The sequence below is a fragment of the Tachypleus tridentatus genome, chromosome 5 (genome assembly GCF_004210375.1).
Source record: "Tachypleus tridentatus isolate NWPU-2018 chromosome 5, ASM421037v1, whole genome shotgun sequence".
Lineage (NCBI taxonomy): Eukaryota > Metazoa > Arthropoda > Merostomata > Xiphosura > Limulidae > Tachypleus > Tachypleus tridentatus.
The window spans coordinates 27,469,033-27,495,288 of record NC_134829.1 but is presented as its reverse complement, the minus strand read 5'-3'; the positions used below and the strand labels follow the sequence as shown (position 1 = coordinate 27,495,288).

Here is a 26,256-nt window from a genome sequence, read left to right as displayed (position 1 = left end):
CGCTTAACAAAGGTAAGAACGAGAACAAAATCGTTTAAAAGAGAAAATCTGAAATCAGGATAAGTTTCACACTTAACAAAGGCAGTCTAATGGTAAAGTGAGAAAATCCTCATGTTTAAACAGAGAAAATCTGATGTTAAGATGAGTAAAAGTATCACGCTCAACAAAGGTAATCTAATGACAGGATGAGAAAACCACTCCGTTTAAAATAGGAAATTTGATCAGAATGATAAAACGTTTCACGTTTAACAAAAACACTTATGGATTAGAAAAAGATTTCTGCTTAATGAGAAAATATAATGTTAGAGGAAAAGTCACAAACTTCACAGGTCATGTGTATGTGATGCTAGAACGAGAGAAGAAAACACTTTACAGGAAAAAAATTATCATAATGGTTGGAAGAAAGATAACAAATAAACAGTATATTTTAGTGAAAATAGAAACAGAAGATTAATAAAATAACTACCGAGTTCGATGGTTTGGTTTGTTTTGAATGTCGCGCAAAGCTACACGAGAGCTGTCTTCGTTAGCCGTCCCTAATTTTGCAGTGTAAGACTAGTCATCACCATCCAACGCCAACTCTTGAGCTACTCTTTTACCAACGAATAGTGGGATTGATCGTCACATTATAACGTCCCCACGGCTGAGAAGGCGAGCATGTTTGGTGTGATGGGGATTCGAACCCGCGATCCACGGATTACGAGTGAAGCGCCTTAATTACCTAGCCATGACAGGCCCAAAGTTTGATGTTCATTATAATGTGAATAAACCATCTCATTAATACGTACTTAAATGAATCTTCGTGTCTCGTATTGATTTCAAATGTAAATTAAAGATAAAATTCACTCGCCCTTCGAATGTCACACATATATCAATGATGTTACCGAAATAGGAGTGATATGTACTTATTTTGATATTTTCAGTATGTCTTTATTTGACATTTTAAGTGATATGTCCTTATTTTCTTAAGTGTGATATATCCTTGTAACAATACTTTGGTATTTGGTATTCTCAGTGTAATATGTCATTAGTTTAAAATTCACAGTTTGATACGTCTTTGGTATAATATTCACAGTGATATTTCTTTAACTTGAATTATTATTAGCATGAGACATGAACAATGAATTTTCGGATTCAGAGTCTGATCATGCTAACCACTAAACGACAAAAGGTAGGCTATACGAGTTGATATTATAAAATAAGAACATCTTTCTATCCACCAGGTAGCGTGTCAGATTTAAGGTTTTAAACACTCGCTCCCCACCTTCTTTTTGTTTGTTTTTTTTAGCCACAGTTATACAGAGAAGAGTAACAATTACTTGATCCGCCAGAAATGTTCATATTTCATTCCTCCAATTTAGACTATAATTGGCAGTGTTCAGAGAAATAAGTACAGGTAGTGCTTAATGTATTTCGTACCCTAGGTTCCCTACTTTGTATGACCTCGAAAACCAAACAGGAACAATTAATTCATATATAATTACACTTCCTAAAATTTATAGTTGTCTCCCATCTTCTAATGTACCAGCACAAGGCTATCTTGGATATGATCCTGGCAGTAATTGTCCCGTTTACTAATTTCCACCCACTTAAATATGGGCCAACTACCCTAAAACGTTGTTGTAATATTCATTATATAAGCGATGTATACCAGTCAGTAAATATAGCTTTTATTGCGTGCGTAATTTCTGCGTACTTTAACAACAAGAATGTTCTTTTTATCATGTCATCCGTTTAAAGAAGCGACTCGTAGCAGTGTAGCGGGTTAGACAAAGGACAGGGTTGAATTCACAATTCAGGACATGGTTTATATCGGAGAAAAACTTGTGGAATGTGACAAACATTAATATATTAAGACTCGTTTTCGTATGCAATATCTTAAGTTATTATATATACATTAATATTTAATGTCACAAACAATAAAAAAGTTTATTTTTTAAAAATAATGAATCTATGCTTGTTGTCAGGGGAACAGACTACTAAATGGACTAAAGGGGTTTTATGAAAAGATAATTTATTGGTTTATAAAAAGTCAAATTAACGTGAATTAAATTTTAGTAGCGTTAACTGAACAAAATGTAGTTACACTATGGAAAACGATTTAGAAAAGTACCTGTGCAGAGGTCGGAATATTTCAACGAATGTTTTATTCACCACGCTGATTATGCAGTGTGTTCTGACGTACACAAAATGTCATGATAAGGCACTGGGTAATGAGGGGTGACATTTGTTATAAAAGAGGGGTCAAATCAGTGTACTACATCCATCAATACTGTATGCAAAGACTGGGGTTCGGCATGGCCAAGAGGTTAGGGCGCTCGACTCGTCATCTAAGGGTCGCGGGTTCGAGTCCCTGTCACACCAATCGTGGAGATCTTGTAATGTGTCGAGCAATCCCACTATTCGTTGGTAAAAGAGTAGCCAAAGAATTGGCGGGGGGTGATGATGACCAGCTGCCTTCTCTCTAGTCTTATACTGCTAAGGTAGCGACAGCGAGCGCAGATAGCCCTCGTGCAGTTTTGCGTGAAATTCAAAAACAAACAAAACAAACATGCAAAGTCTGGGTTGTTAGAAAACAGTCAAAACAAAAAATATGTACCAGTGTAACACTCTAACCCGAAGCTGGGTATCGTTGCTAACCAAATTTTATTAGAAGCACGATATTATACGTAATATAGTAACCATAACAACATGCATTTCGTATAGGCGATACCTTCTTCTAAAATTACAGGTTTTATTTAATGGAAGCAATACCGAAAGGACGATGAATCATCACTAAAAACAAAGAAGAAGAAGAAGAAACAAAGATGTAATGATAGGGTATTCGTCACGACTCGTGCGTGAGCGCGGACAATATATCAGGCTTAAGAAAATCTAAAAGAAGCTTCAAATTGTCAATATTTCGTGAAATACGAATACATTCTAAGTTTTATCACTTTTCGTGACTAATATTTTCAAAGGCTAACTAAATCTATAGAATGCCTTCAAAATAAAACAAAACAAAACAAAAGTTGGGAACGATCTCAAATAACGCTTCTTATTATGGTTTATTGTTGACTGCAAACGATATTTTTTAAAATAAACTCGCTATAATATATTTAAGTATAAATATATTATGAAGACGTTTCGGATATTTAACACGTGGATAAAAGAACAATACTCTAACGCACTAATGAAAACGACACGAATATCTTTGTAAAAAGAATGGCAATCTATATTACGACATTTAATAAGACATTTTGAATTAGTTAAGTACATGGTGGAGCCGGCATGGCCAAGTGGGTTAAGGCTTGTAATTTGAGAGTCGCGGGTTCGAATCCCTATCACACCAAACATGCTTGCCCTTTCAGTCGTGGGGGCGTTATAATGTTACAATCAATCCCCTATTCCTTGGTAAAAAAGAGTAGGCTAAGAGTTGGCGCTGGTTGGTGATGATTACCTGCCTTCCGGTCTTGCACAGCTAAATTAGGGACGGCTACCGCTAATAGCTATTGAGTAGCTATGCGCAAATTTCAAAACAAATAAACACATAAAATACATGGTGAAAGTTACTGGCTAGGTGAGGCTCGGGTTTAGAAAAAGAAAAACTATTCTAGGGAAGAAATAAAGGCGGCTAAAAAAATGGCTATTCACTTTAAAATTATGAATTCACTGAAAAGAAATGTTTGGGAACAAAAAAATAAAACTAACTGTCCCCATTTTGCAGCCTTCAGGCAAACAAGATAGTTGAACTGAAAAACTATAAAAATACCTTTTCGATTCATCATGTAAGAAAAGGTTCAAATGCCAATTTACTTAATTATGAAAAAACTACAAAAATTATATCGTAACCGAAAAGACGATACAATTAAAATTTTAAAAAATAATATAAATAAATCCTTTTTATATAGATTAAATTATTGTATTTTGAGTATTGTCATGATTTATCAAGTTTATTTCCATTATTACATTTTTATTTATTTATTTACTTTTTTTTTAAAAGTGCAATACTTTAAATACACAAAATATTCGAAACAGAAAGATAAAGGTGTGCCTTACACACCTCCGGTATATTAACCACAAACGACGGAGGTGTACCTTAAACAAATTCAGTAAATATAAAAAAGGCGGAAGTTTGTCTTACAACTTCAGTTTCAGAAAATTGTCTTCAATCCCCACTCCCCCAAAAAAGGCGGAGATGTGCCTTTCATATAATCGATAAAATGACCACAAACAACCGAAGCACGTCTTAAATAATTTTAGTAAATTAACAAAAGTAATAAAATACAATGCCATAGTACATAAATCACTTCTTAGCAGCTTCTTTGCTAACGTTTCTCTATTTAGATTGTAAGTTTGTAAATTCATTTTTGAAGTACTGCTGCAGTATGGATTTGAAAAGATCAACATGACAGAAACGTTAAAACAAAAATCCATTGGTCAGTGATATGCAACCTTCGGCCTCACAACGAGTGAGCCAATGGTGGGCAATTTTCAGCCCTACTAAGGATAAGTTATTGATGAACTAGGCGTCACTAGGAATCAACCTGAGGTTCCCAGTATTCTAAAAAAACAACTTACTACAACACAAGTGATTTGTAAGCGTTAATGTTATCGATAAGTGATGAAAACGAGCAATGTCCAGATGCATTAATGATAAAATATTAAAACGTAAGCCCTCATTATTTTTAAACGATACTTTAACAATCGTCAGAAGAGAAAATTATAAATTTAACACATTTATATGTTGAAAAATTTTAATTATGTGTACAATTTTTGGCTTATGACTGGTAAAGAAGATCCTGCGGTTTTCGAGAGTGTTTAAAAGGCCACTAGTGCGGCCTGTAGATCAGTGTCAGCTGCCCACCTCTGTTATAAGTTCATCAGATACTGAATAATGACAAGATGACCCCACAAATGTTTGTCGTAAAAACTAAGTTTATGATAGTAATGAAGCATACATGGTCAAAACGGTTGAAAAACATAAAAAACGATATAATCCTAGATATCTGCCTTTTATTCCTGAAAATGGCAGGTCCATCTCTCGTTATCACGGAGGTTTTATCGTGGATGGATGGGTGTCACAATAATTACTGTTCTCTTGCAAAGGTATTTTCGACCAAAGTAAAAGTTTATCGGTTCATTAAGACATAAAAGGAACTTATTAGTTCCTATGAGTAGATATTCCCAAACACCTTTTGCAGATACATTATCAAATGATTTGGTTATGATAACTAAGCGAATTTATAACGTTAAAAACCCTCAGGTGAGCCTTGAAAGCTCGAAACGATCTTACACCAATAACCATCACAAATGCCAGTGAAAATAAAGAGTAAATACTTACCTTAATCGGTCTCAGAGAGTAGTGGACTGAACTGCGTAGTGCTTCTCTTCGTTTAATCTTCACTTTCGTACCAGTGCAATGTTTAACACCCACCAATCTTTCTGTATTGTTTTTACTGAAGATATTCTGAACATAATCGTTCTGCGGTATACTTTTCCCTATGTCGTCCTTGACGTCATTTAGCCCCTGATTCTTGAAAAGGGTGAGTTGTTCATCTGGAAAACTGGACTTAATACGAAAAAAGTCTACAGGTACTTGTTTCACGCATTCACCAGTGACGTTCCAGTAACTATTACCACACATATGGCTCAATATTCTCTCTGAGTTTTCAATCGAATTTTGTAAACAAACAACATCAGGTGTTTCCCTTGTTGGATTTGGATCTGGTGTTTCTGAATAGAGTTTACGTGACTCTTGTGAGTCTACTAAGAAATTCCAAATAGGAGGCTTACATTTATCATGGTGGTTTAACTTGAGCTTAGCCAGTTCGATGTTATTTACAGCTTGTAAATTTGCAGGTTGATGTAAATTGCAGCTTTTAATATCAGTAATATCATTTTGTGACAGCGGCTCTTCTGGGGAAAAAACTTTTCCTTTAACAAAGTACGAACTGGTTTTTGATACATCTAAAGCAACAGAAGACTTTCCAGTTTCTGTAAGTCGTCCACTGTTGACCTTATTTTCCCCAGAATCCGTATCTGAGCAACTGTCATCACCATCAATCCATAAGATGTCTTCAATGTGTTCACAAGTGAGAGGAGAATTTGGATTGCTGCCAAATTTCTTTTGAGTCTCACAAATGGACGACGAAGTTATCATTGTTTGATTTAGTCTATCGTTTGGAAATACAATACGTTCTTCCATCACGGAATAACTTACCGGTGACTGGCTCTCTGATTGATCAATTTTGTCGTCTTTAGCAAAAGTCTAAAAAGCAGAAGGAAACAGGATGTTAGAAAAACACTATAGTAATTTACATTAAATATTAATAACTGTTCAAAATAAACCGATATAATTTTTAAACTTAAAAGTAAATATTGTATTATTATTATTATTGCGACGAAGATGCTAAAATGTATTACGACAAACTATTCTCTGAGTTACAACTGTTCAAATTGAAGTTAATAACTTAGCAATGTCTATGCTATTGAATTCTAGTTTTTTAAATTTAATTTTAGTGTGACGTTAAAGAGTAACCATGTTTATATTAATTAAAATCATGTTCACAAGCAATGCTTAGCTTCTTTCAAATCATCTTTCAATTTCGTTTACATCTATTTCTTTATTTTGTCTCTTATTTATTTTTCCCATATCCCTTGTTTCTGTCTAAGTTCCAGTGCATTCTTCTGGCTTCCCTTTCTCCATCTGCAAGTTATTTCGTCTTCCCTTCAGATATATGTATATCCTAGTTACATGTATTTGATTTAGCGTTCTGCTCTACTGCTTCCTGTCTTTTTTTAATTATTTCACTTATTTAAATTTATTTTTCCTGCTTTTGTGATTTGTTTTACGTTTTCCTGCGAGCAAACATGTCTTTTTTTATTTAACTTTCTACTTCTTGGCTATTTTTATCTCCTATCTCCCCCTCACGCTTGATTTTACATTTCTTCCTTTAATTAGCATTCCTTTTTTATTCAAATTCTATTTCCCCCTATGATCCTTGCACCTACTGCAACTTTATCTAAAACGTCCACACAGTACATCTATACTATGCACAAATTTATAGGAACAACGGCTCAGCGGTAAGTTTAAGAGCTTATATCGTTAGATTCAATCCCTAATGTGGACACGCCCATTATGAACATTTGCAAAGAGAAATAAACATACATACACGTAAGAGAACATAAATACATACTCTGTTTATTTAACAGCAAAAACATATACCAAATGAGGCTTCGTTACATAACATATTTATGTCAAAGATTGGTTAGCATTCTACTACAGATACCCGATTCTATCACGTAAAAATAATATTATTACTACACGATTCGGGTTATTACAAAATGATATTATCTTAAAAACTACAGAATCATTGAAGGTACACGATAAGAGTTGGTAAGGGAGTAAAGGCACAGTCTTCTTGATACAAACCAAAAGTGAAATCTAAAATTATATGTTGTGGATACAAAGCAAGAAGTATGGATTTTCGTGATGAATAGATGGAGCTGATCAGCTCATGGTTCGGTGTTAGAAACACAGGTCATGAAGTAAATATATATACTGGAGACAAGTTAAAGAAGTAAAATTCAGTTTGTGTTGAGACAAGAGACAACTGCCTTTCTGGAAACAAATCAGAGGAGTTATGTATGATCTTTCGCTAGGGATAATTAACAACGAAATAGTTTCTGTGTAGATAAAAATAGTTCAGGACAAGTGACTAGTGCCCTCATAAAAACAAATCAGATAAACGAGAATGGAAATAACGTTCTAGAGATAGAAGAAAGCTGTCTTGTTCGAAACACACATGTAAAAGCATAAAAGGCACTGGAGTAAAGATGTTTTGGTTAAAATAAAAGAAGAACATTTTGCAGAACTGGAACAATGACGTTTAGAATTAAAAACGATGGAAAAAATTAACGAAGGTTAATAATGACTATTTCATGTATAAACGATTGTACTTTACACAGTCTGTTTAATAGCCACAATCAAATGTATAGGTTGCACTCGCACACAATTATTATTAAACTACATACTATATACATAACTTGAATGATTTCTGCCCTTCAAATATGTCAGCAGGAATGAAAAACAAGACGAGTGATATTTCTGTAGTTATATGTTATGCTTTAACTGTCATAATTGAAGAGTCGGAAAAAAAAAAAAAAAGGTTCAGCCAACAATAAGCCACAACGTATTTCAATGTGTCAATAATAGTTTGTGGACTATATTCTATTCCGGATACTAATTCAAAAGAATAACTAAACCACACTACCTTTCCCATACCCTAACTATAAAACATTACATTTGAAAATAAGAAACTAATCTTAACCATAATACTATTATCAGAAATAAATTATGAACAAAGACATTATACTGATTAGGTTCAAAAACTAACTTAAATAATGTAGATTGCAGCTACGTTTTTTTAACATACAGCTTAGGGGTAGACGAGGCATGGCCAGGTGGTTAAAGCACTCGATTCGTAATCTCAAGGTCACGGGTTTGAATCTCCGTCACACCCAGCATGCTCACCCTTTCAGCCGTTAAATCATTATAATGTTATGATAAATCCCACTATTCGTTAGTAAAAGCATACCCAAAGTTGACGATGAATGATGACTAGCTGCCTTCCCTCTAGTCTTACACTGCTAAATTAGGGACGGCTAGCGCAGATAGCCCTCGTGTAGCTTTGCGCGAAATTCAAAACCAAATAAGACTGAGAATACAGAAAGATCAGGATGTTATACTAAAACAATTTAGATTATGTTGATGAACGAACAAGTCACGTGAGAAACACAGCTAATTAAGTCGCAGTATCATAACTAACTTTTAACACTGTTTTGCCTTCGTAGGTAGTGCGTTGCCACCTAAAATTGACCACTTTTGCGAAAAATATGTAACAGCTCTTTCCGACGAAAAATATGCATATATTTAGTTAATAAAAACATGTTCAGATCTGATATTTATTATATATATTTCCAAAGAGAAGATAACCATTGTGCTTAATGATAGTGGAGAACAAAGGAATGTGTGTTATTTGGGGCACCAAGGCCATCTAGAAAGAAACCTGTAGAAAGGTGTCAAAGTGAGACGTCTTTTATCAGTCGAGAATCTACGAACACTAAGGTCAATGTCAAAAGCCGGCCACGTGTCACAGCCAACAGTACATAACATAATCAAGAATCTCTGCCTGGAAAAGCGATACAAATCACGTTTACACAAGCTGTTTCTACGACGTATCCATTCAACACTGCGAGAAGAACGAAACGGGTGTTCGTGCTATTGCAAATAAAGAAATATCGATCAAACCGTCGGAAAGAGTGCCTATGGATTTCCGTGCGTTAAGAAACCGTAGTTCTCAAAAACACCATGGAAGAATGATAACTTTGGACATGACAAGTTTACGACGGAGTCTGTTATAATGGAAACTATGCTACACGGTAGATACCAGATTGTGGCGAGGCTCCAACATCGTTTTAATAGAATAATATACTCAATGTTTGATTTTTTACAGTACCATGCAACAATTAACAATAGAACAAAAATGTTATCCAAATCACTAACTTATCAGGTGGATATTCTTGAGATTGTATTTATTTTAGGTCGTTTGTTTGTTTTAAAGTACAAAGCTACAAAATGGGCTATCTTTCACCTGCCCACTATATCGCAGTTCCACTGGTAGACAGACATTTATTTGGTTGGTTGAATGTTTATTGTTAAGAGAAAAAGGACACCTATGCTCTTCCCACCATGGATATTAAACACCACATTTAACATAAATCCCTCAGACCTGTTGCTGAAGTACTTTGGGCCAGGTTCGATCGCAAATCCAGTGATATTTCACAAGGCTCGGCCATTTTAATGACAAATTAGTCCTAACAATGCAAAACAATCTTTATATGGGTGTTTATATTATGAAGTATTTTAATGTACAACATTAATGTAGAAGACAAAAAGACACAGACCTAAGAAGCAGTAAAAGCTACGAAACCGGTCTCTGAAAGAGCGAACAATATTAAAAGTTGAAAAAAAGAGAAACATGTTGCATTAAATATAATATTCACAGGAAGTGAAATCTCGTTTAAATTACTATTATTAAATTACTATTATTTAATGTATGTGTATGGGACAGTCGCTAATAAATCAGTGATCTTATTTACTATCGTTAAATTTTTCCTTTCCATGGTTTTGTGTTTGATATTACACGATAAACGTACATCATATAACTGATAGATGCATACATCAGCTTAAGAAAACATTCCGCAAAAATACGTGACGAACTTTTTACAGTTGTCTCACTACGTCAATACACGAATGATTGGCCAGGTGGCAAAAAACACCTGCGTCATCATGGTGGAGACAACACATTTCTTATCATACAGAAGAAACTGGCTACAGTACCATCATTCATACTTTCGATCCTCTGTTTCCAAATAGTAAAAGGAAAAATAAGGACTTTTTTTCGTGATGTATAATTAGATCCCAGTCACGAAGATTTCACGTTCCTAATCTCTTTCACAGTTAAAAGAATGATAGCAAACAGGTCATGATTTTAACAAAAATGACATAACACGGTGCGCGTTTCTAAAGTTAGCGCCTGTGTATTGTACACTCTTCCCGTAAAACTACACACTCGCATAAACCCTTCTGACACTTCGGATTTCCTTGTTGGTCTGCACTGTAATAGATTTTTATCCTAATATATTGTTTTATTTAAATACAAGGACTTGAACTGCTTTTTATTCATTTGCTGAACCAAGTTCGTTGCTTATGTTTTTATTAATACTTATGTTATTTGTTTATTATTAATTAATTGAATATGTAACAACCGTGCTGCGTTGACTACAGTACGAAAATTATCATTTACGGTGACCAGTAATACCAAACGTTTTGCATACCAGTCTATAACTGAATAGAGTAATAATAACAGTCTATAATACTCTGTATATTAGGCCCGGCATGGCTAAGCGTGTTAAGGCGTTCGACTGGTAATCCGAGGGTCGCCGGCGCGAATCCCGGTTGCACCAAACATGCTCGCCCTTTCACCCATGGGGGCATTATAATGTTACGGTCAATCCCACTATTTGTTGGTAAAAGAGTAGCCTAAGAGTTGGCGGTGGGTGGTGATGACTAGCTGCTTTCCCTCTAGTCTTACACTGCTAAATTAGGGACGGCTAGCGCAGCTAGCCCTCGAGTAGCTTTGCGCGAAATTCAAAAAACAAACATACTCTGTATAACTAATTATTCGCAGTCGCTAGAGGTCTCTACTTTCTTCTTTCCTTGTCAAAACTCTCTAGGGGTAAATGGCTTAAAAGATGTAGCCACAGCTGTAAAAAAACAATAAAATCCATTTGTCCTGGTTTAGAATGTGTGCATAGTTTTAATAAATTTTGCGTCTTAGTTTTAAAGTCCTGTACGAAATTTAATATAATGATAATGCAACTGCCAAACGTCCATTTATTTCATACTTGATATAAATCAAACTGTTAATATTATATATGTAGCTTGCTTTAAATGGTAATCTAACTTCATTAAAATCTCGTAACAGTTTCACTTAAAAGCTAAAGTTTATACTACAAATTCTGGTAAATTACCTTGTTTCAAAATAATCTGACACATTTAAACGCTATTTAAGAAAAAACATCTTCTAAAAAGCAAAAGCTTATATAGGCCATGAAAACAATGCTTTAAATCTTGCTACAATGTACCATGAATGTTATATTAGTGTGAATCTGTACAAGATAAATATATGACAATATTATCTACATTATGTAGAATTTTATAAACTTAAAAATTCATCACTGCTACTTGGCAAACATTTGCCAGTTCTTTGCTTTCATATATTTTATCTACATATGTGCTGAAATACTCTGAACTGGATATTAATGTCTACAAAAGATATGATATTTTCTTAACTACTTTTTGATGAAAACAAAACAACAACAACAACAAAAACAAAGATGTACGAGACTTGGTCTATCTCTTGTTGTGACCTACTCTTAAGATTTCACAGAATACCACCGTTTTGTAAAGGAATTATAACTTAAAACGAAACTGAAACAAAAGACAAAAATATGCCTAGTTCGATGAAATTTAAGAAATAAGGAAATGTTTTGTTCATGTGTAGAAGTTCCATATCATTGTCTTATTTTATGGTTGTTTAGCACACTTGTAGAATTAAGTTTTATTTACCTTCGTTTTAAATTATGTTTATATTCCTGTTTACAGTGTGAACCAAAACAGCGAAACCTACACAATAGTTGCTATTATTGTGCTTCAAAACTTTACGTTTCCTCGTAAACTACTTGGTAATTTATTTCTTACTAGCCGGGACCTGCATAATATTTGCGTTAGATTTCATGCCCTTCGCTTGAATATTTCCTTCTTCTATCATTTCAAGCATGGCATAAATTCTAGTCTATCTGACAAAAATGTACGAGGTCAGATAAACAAAGTAACGTCGATGTAGCTTTATTTAATAAAATTACACGTAAAGTAAACAATAGAGTAATGGTGTTTATAATATTGTACAAAGTATGAAACAGTTATATGTTCAGTGTAAGAAACAAAAAACGATGAAAAAACTAAATAGACAAATAAAATAGAAAACAGATGGTTATAATAAGCTTACGAAACAGATCAAAGATAAATCGTTGCAAAGTAAATGCTAATTGTAATGAAGGTAAACTTGGTCTTATATGCAGAAATGTTTAAATGTGTGTTCACAAAGTGAAAAGCATGTTTTTGAGCTGCGCATGCGTATTTTAAATCTTAACGAGTCGAGAAAGCCTACAGCAATTGTGGTTAGCGTAATTTTCCTTTTTTAAGAAAATTACTCGAGGGTTACGTGTTGTTTGTGTGAAGTACTTTAAAATTTAAAATACATATATACGATATATATGTATGTACAAAAGTAAAACTATTAACAACAGAACAATCTGGCCTACGGAAACATTCTATTACAAATGTTTAGCATGCCACAACTCTATAGGAAAATATACGTCTTAAGTATATTTATTGCCCTCTGTGAACTTCTGGAGTTAATCATATGTCAGTTTGAAATAATTTTCTTTATTTATTCAAAAAATTTCAGGTCTTTGCGTTCATCTGACACTAATTACTGTAAAACATTTAAAACAGGCTTCAATTTACTATTATATGTGAAAGGTCCATTAAGATGTCGATCAATAAATTGATATAAAAATAATCTAATGAAGAACTCACAGAAATGATTGTAGCTTTGAAATGAAAGCTTGTTTTGCTTAATTGCACCAGGATTGGGTTACTGTATGTAGTGCATACGAAAGAATAATGAAGCAGCAGTCTGTGTTGAAACGATATATATATTCTGAGACATAATTGCACATATGGGTAGACAGAAATGCAAAGAGTTTACCAGAAGCAAGGCCAGAATTAAAGGATGGAGAGAACATTTCTTCAAATAAAAGGGGTTTTCATGAAAGTCAAGTGTTTATTTATAATAATAAAATCAGAAGATAATGGATTTTTAGACTTCTTTTAGAATATTGGGGTAATCATAACTAACACACACTGTTTTTCGTAATTTTTGTGAAAGGTAATATTTTATGCATCCCTACAAAGAAAGAAAATAACTTTATGCGAGTTTTCTAGAGGAGGCGTGGTATAATGATTAACATACCTTTACTATGAATCCTTGTCGTTAAAACGTTACTATATACTCTGAGCCAAAGGCCTTCTATAAGAATGATGGTCAAACTCGTACTGTTCGATCAAGGAAGAGTTGGTGCCTTCCCTCTAATTTGTAAGTTCAAAATTAAGGACAGCTATCCGAAAATAGCCCCCATGTTACTTTGTGCGAAAATTTGAAACTGCCAATTTTAAAAGATTCCATAGTCACAATGTTTATAGACTACAATAGGATAAGAAGCTAACGATTTCAATTTTTTTCCTTCCGAGAGAGATCCAAAACAATTTGCTTATATAGAAGACCCATTTCATGATTATAAACAAGAATCAACGATATATCAAACTATAGGACATAGGGTCGTTAAATTCGTTCAGAAATGTCAATGTATTTCGTAACTAATAGCAAAAAGCGTTAACACGCTTCAGAGTGAAGCTGCATTACATTCTCAGACCAGGACATGGTCAACTAGATGACTGGTCACGATAAGGAAAAAGAAAGGGGCATACAGTATCTAATTTTTGTTCTCTACACAAATGACTACTCAGAAACAAGACGAAAGTACATAAGCTACATCACATTTAAGATGATGTGGGTTCGAATCCTATTTCTGGCACAGGTATTACTTCTTTAGAAAAGTCTGAATTTTAAAAATTATCCGATATTTTAGACTTTTTGCAAAGCGAAACACAAGAAACCACACAATGAGGCAGCAAGAGTAAATATTGACCAACTTCTTACCTAAAGTTTGAAAACGTATAGCAATGTTCCGAGAATGCCAAGATGGACGAAACAGACTCATGCTACTCGATCGCGTGATTTGACACGAAAGAATAATAACAATGCACAAAAACGAACAATAAACAAATTACGAGCGATCACCGCTAAATGTTTACATTCAACATTGTGAAGCGTCACTCATACTGATAGGCAAACGACGTCACCATGCGTGTCACCTATTGACATTTCTAATTATTAACTGCCCTGCGTAGTTTTCATGGCTGTTTGAATATGCGAGGCTCCATTATGGAGTAAGCCAGATGTAATTATGAAAAAAATCTTGATCCGACTTTTACAATGAAATTACCTTAATTTTACAGACACTGTAGACAGATGGATTCCAGTTCGTTACCCTTTTGCTATGACCGAAAGTTGTAACAATCTCAAGAAGAGATCAAATACTATATTAGGGGCATTAATTATTTATCCAAAAGCCCTGATCTTGAAACATTATCTGCATCTTACAGCTGTTTTATAAGTTGTCACGTACAACTGGTACAGTATATAACAGGACAAGGCCGTCCAGTGATTCTGAATAAGACACCATCTGCCGCCTTGCCTGTTGTGCAAAGTTGTTTTTAATATTTTAAAAGCTAATTGGAGTGTCAAAAATATTTTCAAAACTGAGTAGAAAACGCCTAATATTTCCATATATTAACTTCTTTTTTTAAATAATGTTAGGCTTAACATTTTTTCACGACGGCTTCTTCAGAGGCTCGTTTCACTTTTCCCCCTACTTTTAGGCTTATAGATAAAACTTAAATAGATAAAAACAGACCTTCTATAAATCACATAAGAACTAATCGCTATGAAGTTTAGTGAATTAGTATAAACAAGTTAGTAAAATGAAGTATGAATAACACATTAAAGACAGCTATAAATATTGCTTTCTATTTACAAATTCTATTGCCTTTAATTTCTCCGATCTTCTGCAACTTTGGAAGACGAGTATTACGCATGCGCCATAAGAAATTCACGCTCATTGGTGCAAGGAACTAGTCGCTTTGCCACACTCCTTATCTGCTGAGGAGTTAGATTTGCTACTGCATATTATGAAAGCCAATGCTATACCTGTTTACAAATGACCGATAAACCCTATAAGGCCTGGATATTCATGAGTGTGTATGCTTTTTTCTTATAGTAAAGCCACATCGGCCTATTTGCTGTGTCCACCAAGAAGATATTCATGAAAAAAGGGGAGAGGCACTGAACACTCTGTCAGAGTAAATATTTTATATACATACACAGTTTACTTCAAAGCTTCATCAACTGATAAATATTACACACACCAGAGATAAGTATGCCGAAATATTTTTAACTGTCAGTTTCAAAATATTTTATGTTTCATATACTGGCATAATACAATTTATACAATATAAATACCCAATGGTATTATTACAACGGCAAGTTAGGTTTATTTCATTACGTTCATTAGTTAAATTACACAGAAGACGGACACTTACAAGCCAGTAACTCCCGAGAATACTAGTTATTTCCAGCTTCTACTTGCTAGTTTTTCAATTGAAGCACGGTGATTTCTCATATAAGCCTAAGAAAGGTATTTGTTTAAGGTCTTTGTAGACCGTTAAGAAGCTTATACCAACTTTTTAACTTGTAAGACTTAAATTGTTGGCGCTAGCTTCAGTATAATTGGGCTTTAAAAATTTAAATTGGGTATATTGTACAACCTAAGTTCAAACGTACATTATTTAGGCTTATATATGATAAAAGTTATCTATGCCTAAAACTCAAAGAGGTACAACGTTTGTAAATGACAGACTTAGTATTTAACAGTTATCACATTAAGGGTATTTTTAGGAGATTTAAGCAACAAAGAAAACGAATATAAAATATCAAAAGTATGCCAGGATACAAAAGTATTGTATTAATATAGTTATTTTATCATTACTAAAGCCTAAAAAGTGAGCAATTAATAACAATACATGGAACATGGTACGAATAAGTATTTTAGTCATTTATCATTAGAATTTGTAGTAGTAGGTAATTCACGATATTTTTACTAAGATCAGCTTGGGTTCCATACTTACATTTTCAGGCTTATTATTGCTGTAAATAAAGTAAGCCTAAAATGGTACCATTAAGCTCAGCGGTGAACATTTTTTTATTTTAGCTTCTCAGAGCGGTAGTTAAGTTTACGAAATAGACCTACTGAACAACAGGCGTTATTCATGATCTGTGCTACTAGCTCAAAACTAGGCCACACCTGCTTTAGTGTTACCGCAAACACAACCATCAAGTTTGTACCTGCATTTCTCGCAGGTGTTACCAAAGACTTAATCACCAAACAAAAGGCCGTTATAAAGGAAGTTTAAGGTAAATTTCATAGCCGTCATTACAGGATGGTCCGATAATCACTAACACAATGTTGAAACAAGATACATGTTAATATATAGAATTATACACGGAGTTTACGTTAACGTTAAAAGTTTACGTTAAAATACTTCTATTTGCGAGCCTTTGGCAACAATGCTCTTAGTATTAAAACACTGCTATAAAATAAGTATCTAGGCAACAACTGCAACAATAACCGACATCTGGTGTTAAACATATAGAATTAGGATTAATTTAGAATATAAATTTGATTGCTTCAATAAAATAAAGTAAATAAGATAATACATAATACACTGTAAAATTAAAGAAACCACGACAAATAATATGTTTATATTTTACGGTAAGTCCTGTTCCTCCAGTATTAAGTATTCTTGGCCAATGTTTTGATTAATACTCAACGGTAATCCACAGTACTGTACTTGGATGGCAATAACTTGGATTTTTCGTTATAATATATAACACAGGTTAAAAACAAATTATCAGAAACAAAAAACGCTGCAACCCTACCATTTTGTAAAAATATTTCTTCAACAATTTGTCCCTAATGATGAAGTCTACTTTTCGAAAGTACTCGGATTATATAGTTTCATAATTTTGTCTAAAATAAATACTTTATGTATTTGAATTTTATTTGAAACATGAAAATTTATAATTTCTCTGTGTAATACCTATAATTCTGTTTTCCTTATGTTTATTACATTGAAGTAATCGATTTACTTTCTATATACATCCTAATTCTATATATTTAATGACGTTATTACCAGATGTCAGATATTGCTACGCTATTGCCTAGATACTTGTTTTTAGAGCAGTATTCTAGAGTTAAACGAAAATTTAGCACTCAGTACATTGTCGTCCGATGAATGGTTCGGTAAGGTGCGCGAAAACTCGCAAATAAAAGTACTTTAACGTAGAGAAAAGTTTATGTATAACCTATCTAATCAGTGTGTGACGTCATGCTTGATTTCTCGAAATAAAAGTCATAAAAGCCAAAATGCATTTATCCCGATATACTTCAATTAGTGTCTATCCATTACAATTTTTGTTTGTTTGAAAATAAGGAAAAGGCTACACAATGGACTAACTGTGCTTTTCCCACCACAGGTAACGAAACCTATGAAGGGGCGCAATGGGACCATAAGGGTGTGTGTGTGTGTGTGTGTGTGTGTGTGAGAGAGACTTAAAACCACGTATGTAGTAATTGATGGTATAATAAAGTAAAAACGTAGTGTGGGATCACCTAGTATATAAAGCCAAGTGCACGAAGTTTATCATGAAAGTAAAAATATCGATTCAATGTTAAACGTAAAACGTTTCTGAATTAAGTCACTTTATATCCCCAGTTTTTAAAAAAAAGGCGACTCGGAAGTAAGAAATCAAATACTTTTACATTTTTTATGTCTACAGATTTCATTTTACTCTTTCAGTACACAGACTAACAATATTACGTTATACTTTAGTTGCCAAGCGACGTCATCACAAATCCCATTGTTGGAATTTACTTTTCCCGAAACACCACGAATTTATATCATAATCTTAATCTGGATTGGCTCAAAGAAATTTACTGACGTTTGACTGCCTCAAGTGCCTTTTTTATTGGATAAGCTAAATTTCACAAAATTTATTTCCGTTAGTCATGAAATGTGAGTTTAGGATATACTGTGGGGTTGGGGTGGGTAGTACTTACCCATGCATATTTGACGGACTATACGCTAGATTTTCGTAAAAACTTGTCACGTTAGGTTGAAGAACTTTTCTAGGCTTGTAGCCTAACACGTACCAGTAACATCAAAAGCAAATCTTATACATCTAGAAATTCTAAATTAAATAGGCTCCCCAGTGCCACAGCGGTATGCCTACGGATTTACAACGGTTTCTTTAATCGATACAGGCCAGGCCTACTATTATTCAAGCAATAAATGTGGAAGTGGATTATAACATAGGACTTTATGGCTGGTTTTCAAATATTTTGAAGTGTTTAAACCAGTTCAATAGTATTTTAAAAACGCTATAGATCTAACTTTAATGCGCATATTATAAAGGCAGCATGCGATGTAGGCCTATATGTTTGTATTTAAACCAAAGCTACATATTTGGCTATCTATTCTCTGCGCATTAAAGTTAGATCTATAGCGTTTTTAAAATACTATTGAACTGGTTTAAACACTTCAAAATATTTGAAAACCAGCCATAAAGTTCTATGTTATAATCCACTTCTACATTTATTGCTTAAATAATAGTAGGCCTGTCCTTTATCTATTAAGGTAACAGTATAACATTTAAATCTAACTTGCAAAGGCAAAATAGATCTATACAATTACAATTTTTCAAGCCCAATGTTACAAAAGCACAAATCAAATAAGTACATCTGGGAAAACAAAGTTAATTGCATATATATCTATTTATAAAGCCACACTTTGCCATTGTCCCAGAATTAATACATAGGGAGAGACCTATCGATCATTTATTATAGATCTACTCAAATAGGCTTAGTTTAATACATGTGTGGTGCTAATAATAGTCCGTCAAGCATACAATTAATGAATAATTTCAAAGAAGTATAAATTAAAAACTAAATATATTTTTATTTTGTATTATACCTATGTAAAAACTGAAAATCACTGACATCACAAGCCCCACTGACGATTACTTTACCTTCATCTCGCTTAATACCCACAATTCATTTCTTCCTTAAGTCTTTACCTGAAGGGAATCAGCAGAAAGATAAGTTACATGTCGTTTGACACTTGTTTTTCTTGATAACACTAAACACTGCCTCAATTCTGTACCGCATAACAGATTATGTCGTTGTTACCACTAGCAGTGATAGGGTCGCTTTGAAGTCTTAATAGCAAAAGCGTGATTTACGTCCACTAATATATTTTTAAATATTTAATGTATATTTCATGTAATATTTAGCGCATAATATTATTAATATTTAATGTGTAATTTACAAAATTTAATATGTATTATAACATATGAATTTGGAAAGCTCGGAATTTTGTTAGCAGGCTTTGATTTAAAGTCTTTTTAAGTATCAATGAGGGTGCTCAAAAATGTTAGGAAAACACGCAGGTCAAAGGAGTCGCCACATGCTTACACGATTCGGAACTCGGGATCGCATACGCGGGATTTTTCGGCGTTTCAGTATGTTATTGATCACGGTTTTCTATCTTGACTTTTGGAGACATCAATTTGAAATTCGGGGCACTGTCAAAAACAATCGGACCACAAGCCCCGTGTTCGAATGCCTAGTGACGCTTTTCATGAAGGATATGAACAAAATCATTTAAAACTTTGAAATAACAAACTTGATCATTTTCGAAAAGTAAACCTCTATTAAAGAGATTACACCGAATAAAGAGGTTATTTTTTGAAAGCACTCGGATTACAGTTTCATATTTTTGCCTGAAATACTTTAGGTTTGAATAATGTGCGACTGTTCTTTTCACAAATAATTATTTATAACTGTTCAACGTACTCTGTTACAACGGTTGTGAGGTTTTCCTCATAAAATGTGTAGTTTCAGTGAAGAAAATTTATAAATAACACTACAGTTTAATGTATTCTTTTTTGCTTTAAAAAAGCTATACATTTTGTTGTGGGAAAAAATACAAGGAATTTTGTTGTTGTTGGACAAAGCTGTTCCCCGCTGGTACAGCGGTAAGTCTACGGATTTACAACGCTAAAATTAGGGGTTCGATTCCCCTCGGCGGACACAGATAACCTAATGGTGCTTTGCTAAAAGAAAACGCATGTATAAAGCTACACAATATATTTTTTTTGTATTTCTCCAACGTCGGAATAAATCTTGGATTTTGCATCGAAAGCAAACTTTGCTCTTACCCACCGACGGACGCAACAATACTGGTTTGGTAATTTTCTTTGCTATTTAAAATGAAGAAAGTGTAGATGCTACTTAATTTTTTACGTATTATAATTTATTCTAACGAGCCTCCAATTTAGTATGTTATGTATTACGACACTGAGTTAAACTGTAATTTGGATTTAGAACTTAATTAAATGCCGGTAAGTATCAAATTTATGATATTTGCCAACAAGATTGATACACAGTTTTCTTTCTTAACCCAAATATATTTTAACACACATGTTATAATAATGGTGATTCAAATAGAGATTTATACAGAAATGTTTTGCAAACTTACAAAATATTGAGTCTTCTAACTGATCCGGAACTGCTGTGATATCTTCTCGAAGAATAACAGGGAGCTAGCTCGTTCTTCGGTGATAACATGCGAGTTTTTCACCGCTGAAATTGTATGTATTCATAAAAATGTTAACTTGCTGAAATTAAACGGTCTGTAATGTTCGAATGTATAAAGATTCCTGGTCAATATATCTAAAGTTCCCGATTAATAAGCGTTAATCACACTACTGTTTCCGATGTTTATACTATACCAACTGTAGCAAACCACCAATATATATTGTCTCTTCGCGCATCACATCTGTTTACAAGTTAGGTGAGATTCTAAAAATTTCAGCTAAAAAATCCACATCGCTATACGCTAATACTTTTGTACAACATATATTGTTGATTCTTACACTTGAGCACCTACATATTTAATGAACAAACGAGATTTCGTATTACATATTTAACAGCAGAAGTTACATGCATTTCTAAATATGTATTTAACTGAAACAAACGTCGATATTGAAATAAATATACAACACTAGCTCCGGCACAAAATCAATTTGGATTATACATTCTTTTAGGTAGGATTACAGTAATGTATGGAACCTTTTCACCATTTTTGTCAGCTATATTTTTGCGCGACAATAATAACAAGTGTGTAACTTCCGTATATCAGATTCGATTTTATTACTCATCACGATCTATACCAACCTACCCTCAAACTGAAATTCTTTTAGGCCGGATTAGAGTAAATTAAAATACGAGACCATGGACAGCCAGACACATCAATTGAAAAGTTTGAATTCTTGAGCCCAAATCTATAATTAGATCTCAAGTCGTTCAAAAAATGACAGAGTTACAGGTTAAAAGTTTGTACTTTCAAAAACTCTAATAAGAGTGGTTTACGAGTCGCTGTGCTGTGGCTAAAAGCCTTGAGCATATTACTAAGAGAGGAGGGCTTGAACTACAGACTTCAGGCTGGGCTCCAATTTGCTATGAATAGAGCCAAGCGGGTTTTTTTTTTCTTAGCTGACTAGGCATCTAGGCTTAAATCCGCCCCTAGCTACAGTGACGTTTCTAGTTTGTTTTTTTAAGGGGAGGCAGAAGGGGCTCAAATGGTATTAAATGCAAAAGAAATAAGCATGTTGTGTTTATTTACTTTTTTTTAATTATGAAAAATCCAAATTGCACCAAGTTCTCTTTGTAGTTTTGTGGGCGGTCTGAGCTTTTACAGTCTACCATTACACTCATCCCAAGGTCTCATGTAGTTGAAAATATTTCTTTAGATTAAGTTATAGTATGATTACTCTGCACATCCAAAAAACTAATTTTCACATAACTTGGAGTCGCAGTAGAGAGAGAATTTAAGTCTTGAAATGAAATTACGATATTCCATAAAAGGTCTGCCCTCTTCCCAACCACTCAGCTGGGCATGGACCGCTGTGCCTTACTCCTTCAGCGTATAACAGGCGTAGAAGTAATACTTTTTAAAATCCTGTTGTTTAATTTAGGTACTTCTATTCAGTAAATTTGAATTTTTCTTGAAGATACGTAATAATTAATAATGATAAAATAAAAATTAAAATGGTTACTTTTGGCCGATTGCCTCCCTGTTGTCGCTACGCCACCTAGACAGTGCACTATTGTTTGTTTGTTTGTTTTTTGAATTTCGCACAAAGCTACTCGAGGGCTATCTGTGCTAGCCGTCCCTAATTTAGTAGTGTAAGACTAGAGATGGCAGCTTAGTCATCATCACCCACCGCCAACTCTTGGGCTACTCTTTTACCAAATAATAGTGGGATTGAACGTCACATTATAACGCCCTCACGACTGAAAGGGCAAGCATGTTTGGCGTGAAGGGGATGCGAACCCGCGATTACGAGTCGCACGCCTTAACACGCTTGGCCATGCCGGGCCGACAGCGCACTAACAAGTGTGCGGTGATGGAAATTTATAGCTGGATAAGGCAAAACCAGTGGATTGATAAATGTTAAAACTCCTTTAACGTAATAGGAAAAAAAAAACAAAAAAAAAACGTTCTTATAAAGAACCAGAATAATGTTTGGTGACTAAGGTAAGTTAATGACACGGTTATATTTAAACGATTCTGGTATAAAACCTTCATAGTCATTATAAAAACACTTATATATCTTTGATTATGAAAGTAATTAACATTAAAGTATCAAGCAGTTTGCTGAACTTATAATAACCGAGTATGAAATTATTCTCCAAATAAACGGTGAACCTAATACTAGGATGTTTGTCTTATAGTAAAATAATACAAACGTTATCAATATATTTTGTGTGAATATAAAAATTTGATTTAGTTTATACAACTGGTCAACCATTCCTTTCTCGCCAGTAAGTTTGCTGGTTTTGTGAAAAGTCAAGATCTAATAGCTCCACCATCTGTATTATTAAGGAAATGGGAAGCCTTTGTACACAATTCTTACAGTTTTTAATGATATTATGAAATACTTTAGGCAATACAAAAGTATAGAAGGTTTATTTATAGGCCAGTTGTTTCTTCTACAGTGATATTTATGAATAAAAAAGTATTACACAACAAAGCTTGCCATGAAAACAGTCAGGAGAGATTGTTTCCCTGATATGTTTTGAAAAAAAAACAACATTAAAACTGTCATGAACTGCAGATCGTGAAGAAGAGATTCATTAAAGAGTTCAAGTAGTTGTTTTGTAATTGACAGCACCAGTGGTGGACACAAGTCTTATGAGTATATTTGCTTTAGGGGTTTTTCGCTAATCTATAAAGAACACCAAGATGAGCCCGTAGAACGTACACCATTATAAATAATACATAAAAACAATGTTATCCTTTTTTAATTTCAGTAAGAACTGCTGTAAGTTGACCTCCCGAGCGGAAATGGGATCTTTTAGTTTCTTTAATTTACTGGGATCACTGAGCACGTGTTCTACTTTATGTTTATAGTTAATCCTGTAAACATTATTACCTTTGTCAGGATTCGTAACGACTGTAACCTTATTACATTTTACTGACTGAGTAGATTTCTGTTTATGTTGATTGTAGTTATGGGCAGCAGTAAGAACAATGCTGATGATATGGGTTCTAATTTGGCTAAAATTTGTTCATCTTTTGTCTGATGTAAAACAATCTCAAAAAGAGATACAACAAACAATTCAACAGATGTAGTTTTGTAGGTTCCAATGTAAAGGATATAAGGTAAAACTTTCTTTGCTATTTAAGTGAATTGATAATTGGTAATGTTATCCTGATTATCTAAGCAGCTAGCACTGTAGTGTAGTTTACTAATTTAATGAATATTTTTAGCTGTTTGAAAATTATCCTACTGAGAATTACGTTCTTAAAGAATTTTTAAATGTGCAAATAATTAAATCATTAAACAACACTGACTAAGCCTCGAAATCTGAATCAGGTTTTGTTGAAAAAAAATATTTCCTACAACCAGCCAGTTTAAAAGCATAGATTCTACGACCCTCAACAGGCCAATGCCTTCAGTTTTACACCGAAACAATGGTGTCTATTCTGTAACATTTTAATTTATATTTTATATAACTTTCTGGTATTTTTCTCAAAAACATAAGAGATAAATAAATGGGGCAACGTTATGCCCTTTTTATATAACTTTGCATTATTTGAAACAATGTTGGCAACTCTGAGCTTTGCAAACAACATTATTTTGTTAAATAGGAAGTAGTCTCACGTGAATCCACTTTCCCGCGTTTTACTGAACCCGTCACTCTTCCTTCAACAATACTTTCTCGTCTACTACCAATTTTATGTCTAAGATCACAGGAGAACGAGTAACTTCAATAAGGCAAATAATTTGCAAACGAGTTTTAGTCTTTTAAGTTCATACAAGTGATGCTATTTACATTAACACTTTACCAGTTTTATTAAGCACTTCCAGACCTACAATGTTTTCAGGAGGCAGACGAAAAACAATAAAGAAAACTATCAAATAAGAGCTTTTGAATGGGTATCGAAAACATCAATATGACACAAAGTACATGAAAAAAAGCATTGCTCTTGGGTATGTTGCTAACGGTTATTTTATTTTCAAATATGTACTTTTGTTATAAGCATTATATATCACACCTTTAAGTTATTCCATGGATACTGACCCGGCATAGCCAGGTGGTTAAGACACTCGACTCGTAATCCGAGGATCGCGGGTTCGAATCTCCGTCACACCAAACATGCTAGCCCTTTCAGCCGTGAGAGCGTTATAATGTGATGGTCAATTCTACTATCCGTTGGTAAAAGATTAACCCAAGAGTTGGCGTTGAGTGGTGATGGCTAGCTACCTTCCCACTAGTCTTACACTGGTAAATTAGGGAAGGCTAACGCAGTTAGCCCTCGTGTAGCTTTGTGCGTAATTCAAAACAAACAAACAAACCAAACCATGAATACTGCTCGAATACTATACATTTGGGCAAAATCGGTTCTCATTAGATAAATGTCACAGAATGCCCTGATGGTACTTTATACAGCTTTGGTGTGAGAGTAAGCTTGGTGTTTTTGTGTATGTGTGTAAATATACACTTTATGATACAATATTTTATATTAATAAGTTCACTTGTGTTTTGAATTTTAAGAGTCATTGATTCAAAATTATTTGTTTTCAATTCGAAAAAAATTAACTTTAATTTCTTAGAGTTAATTTACCCAAAATGAATTATTTTACACCTGCTAAGTAAAACTTAAATTAAAAACTGTAGCACTGAAATAAACCTAATAAGAAAGAAATATTTTAGCAAGAAACCTTATATTCTAGTTCACTCACACACACAACATAACTGGAAACAACAACATGGAAGTAAATAGATATTTGTGTTAGATTCCAATCAAATTTCAACCAATGGATCACTATTTTATATTTTTAATAGAAATATTAAACAGCGACACTGTAAGAAAACGTTTAAAATAAAACCAATAATACTGTTGTATAGTCATTGTTTTATAGATAAAACTTTAAACTAGCGTATATGAATATTCTTAGAAAAACTCTTCTCACCAAAATTACATACTGTCTTAAATCACCACGATATTACAAAGCCACAATCAGATTAATCTTTATAAGCAAGCAACTGTTGATGTTAAACAACACACACTTAATTCTGAAATACGTTTTCCTAATTTAATCCATAACTAGTTACGTTTGGACGATAAATTCATTATAACTGCAACTTTTAAGCATTTGCAAAATTTTATTACATTATCCTAATTAAAGGACATTTGGCGTCACATGACATTAACATAAGCAATGATCTTAAATAATGATACTTGATACGGCTGTACCGAGTGTATGCGGGCGATGA

The 26,256-nt window shown here is 33.7% G+C and overlaps 1 protein-coding gene and 1 long non-coding RNA gene across 6 annotated transcripts in view; one reads left to right on the top strand and one right to left on the bottom strand.

The window, feature by feature from the left end:
* LOC143250796 (uncharacterized) overlaps positions 1 to 26,256 on the top strand; it is a 179,549-nt gene that overhangs the window by 110,564 nt on the left and 42,729 nt on the right. The window lies entirely within an intron of this gene.
* LOC143250793 (puratrophin-1-like) overlaps positions 1 to 26,256 on the bottom strand; it is a 208,357-nt gene that overhangs the window by 180,059 nt on the left and 2,042 nt on the right. For 4 of the 5 annotated variants that reach the window (XM_076501789.1, XM_076501788.1, XM_076501792.1 and 1 more), the window contains exon 2: positions 5,324 to 6,250. In XM_076501789.1, coding sequence (XP_076357904.1) covers positions 5,324 to 6,250 — 927 coding nt within the window. Of the gene's footprint in view, positions 1 to 5,323; positions 6,251 to 20,947; positions 21,052 to 26,256 lie in introns of all 5 variants that reach the window. The other variant, XM_076501791.1, reaches the window with a different exon arrangement.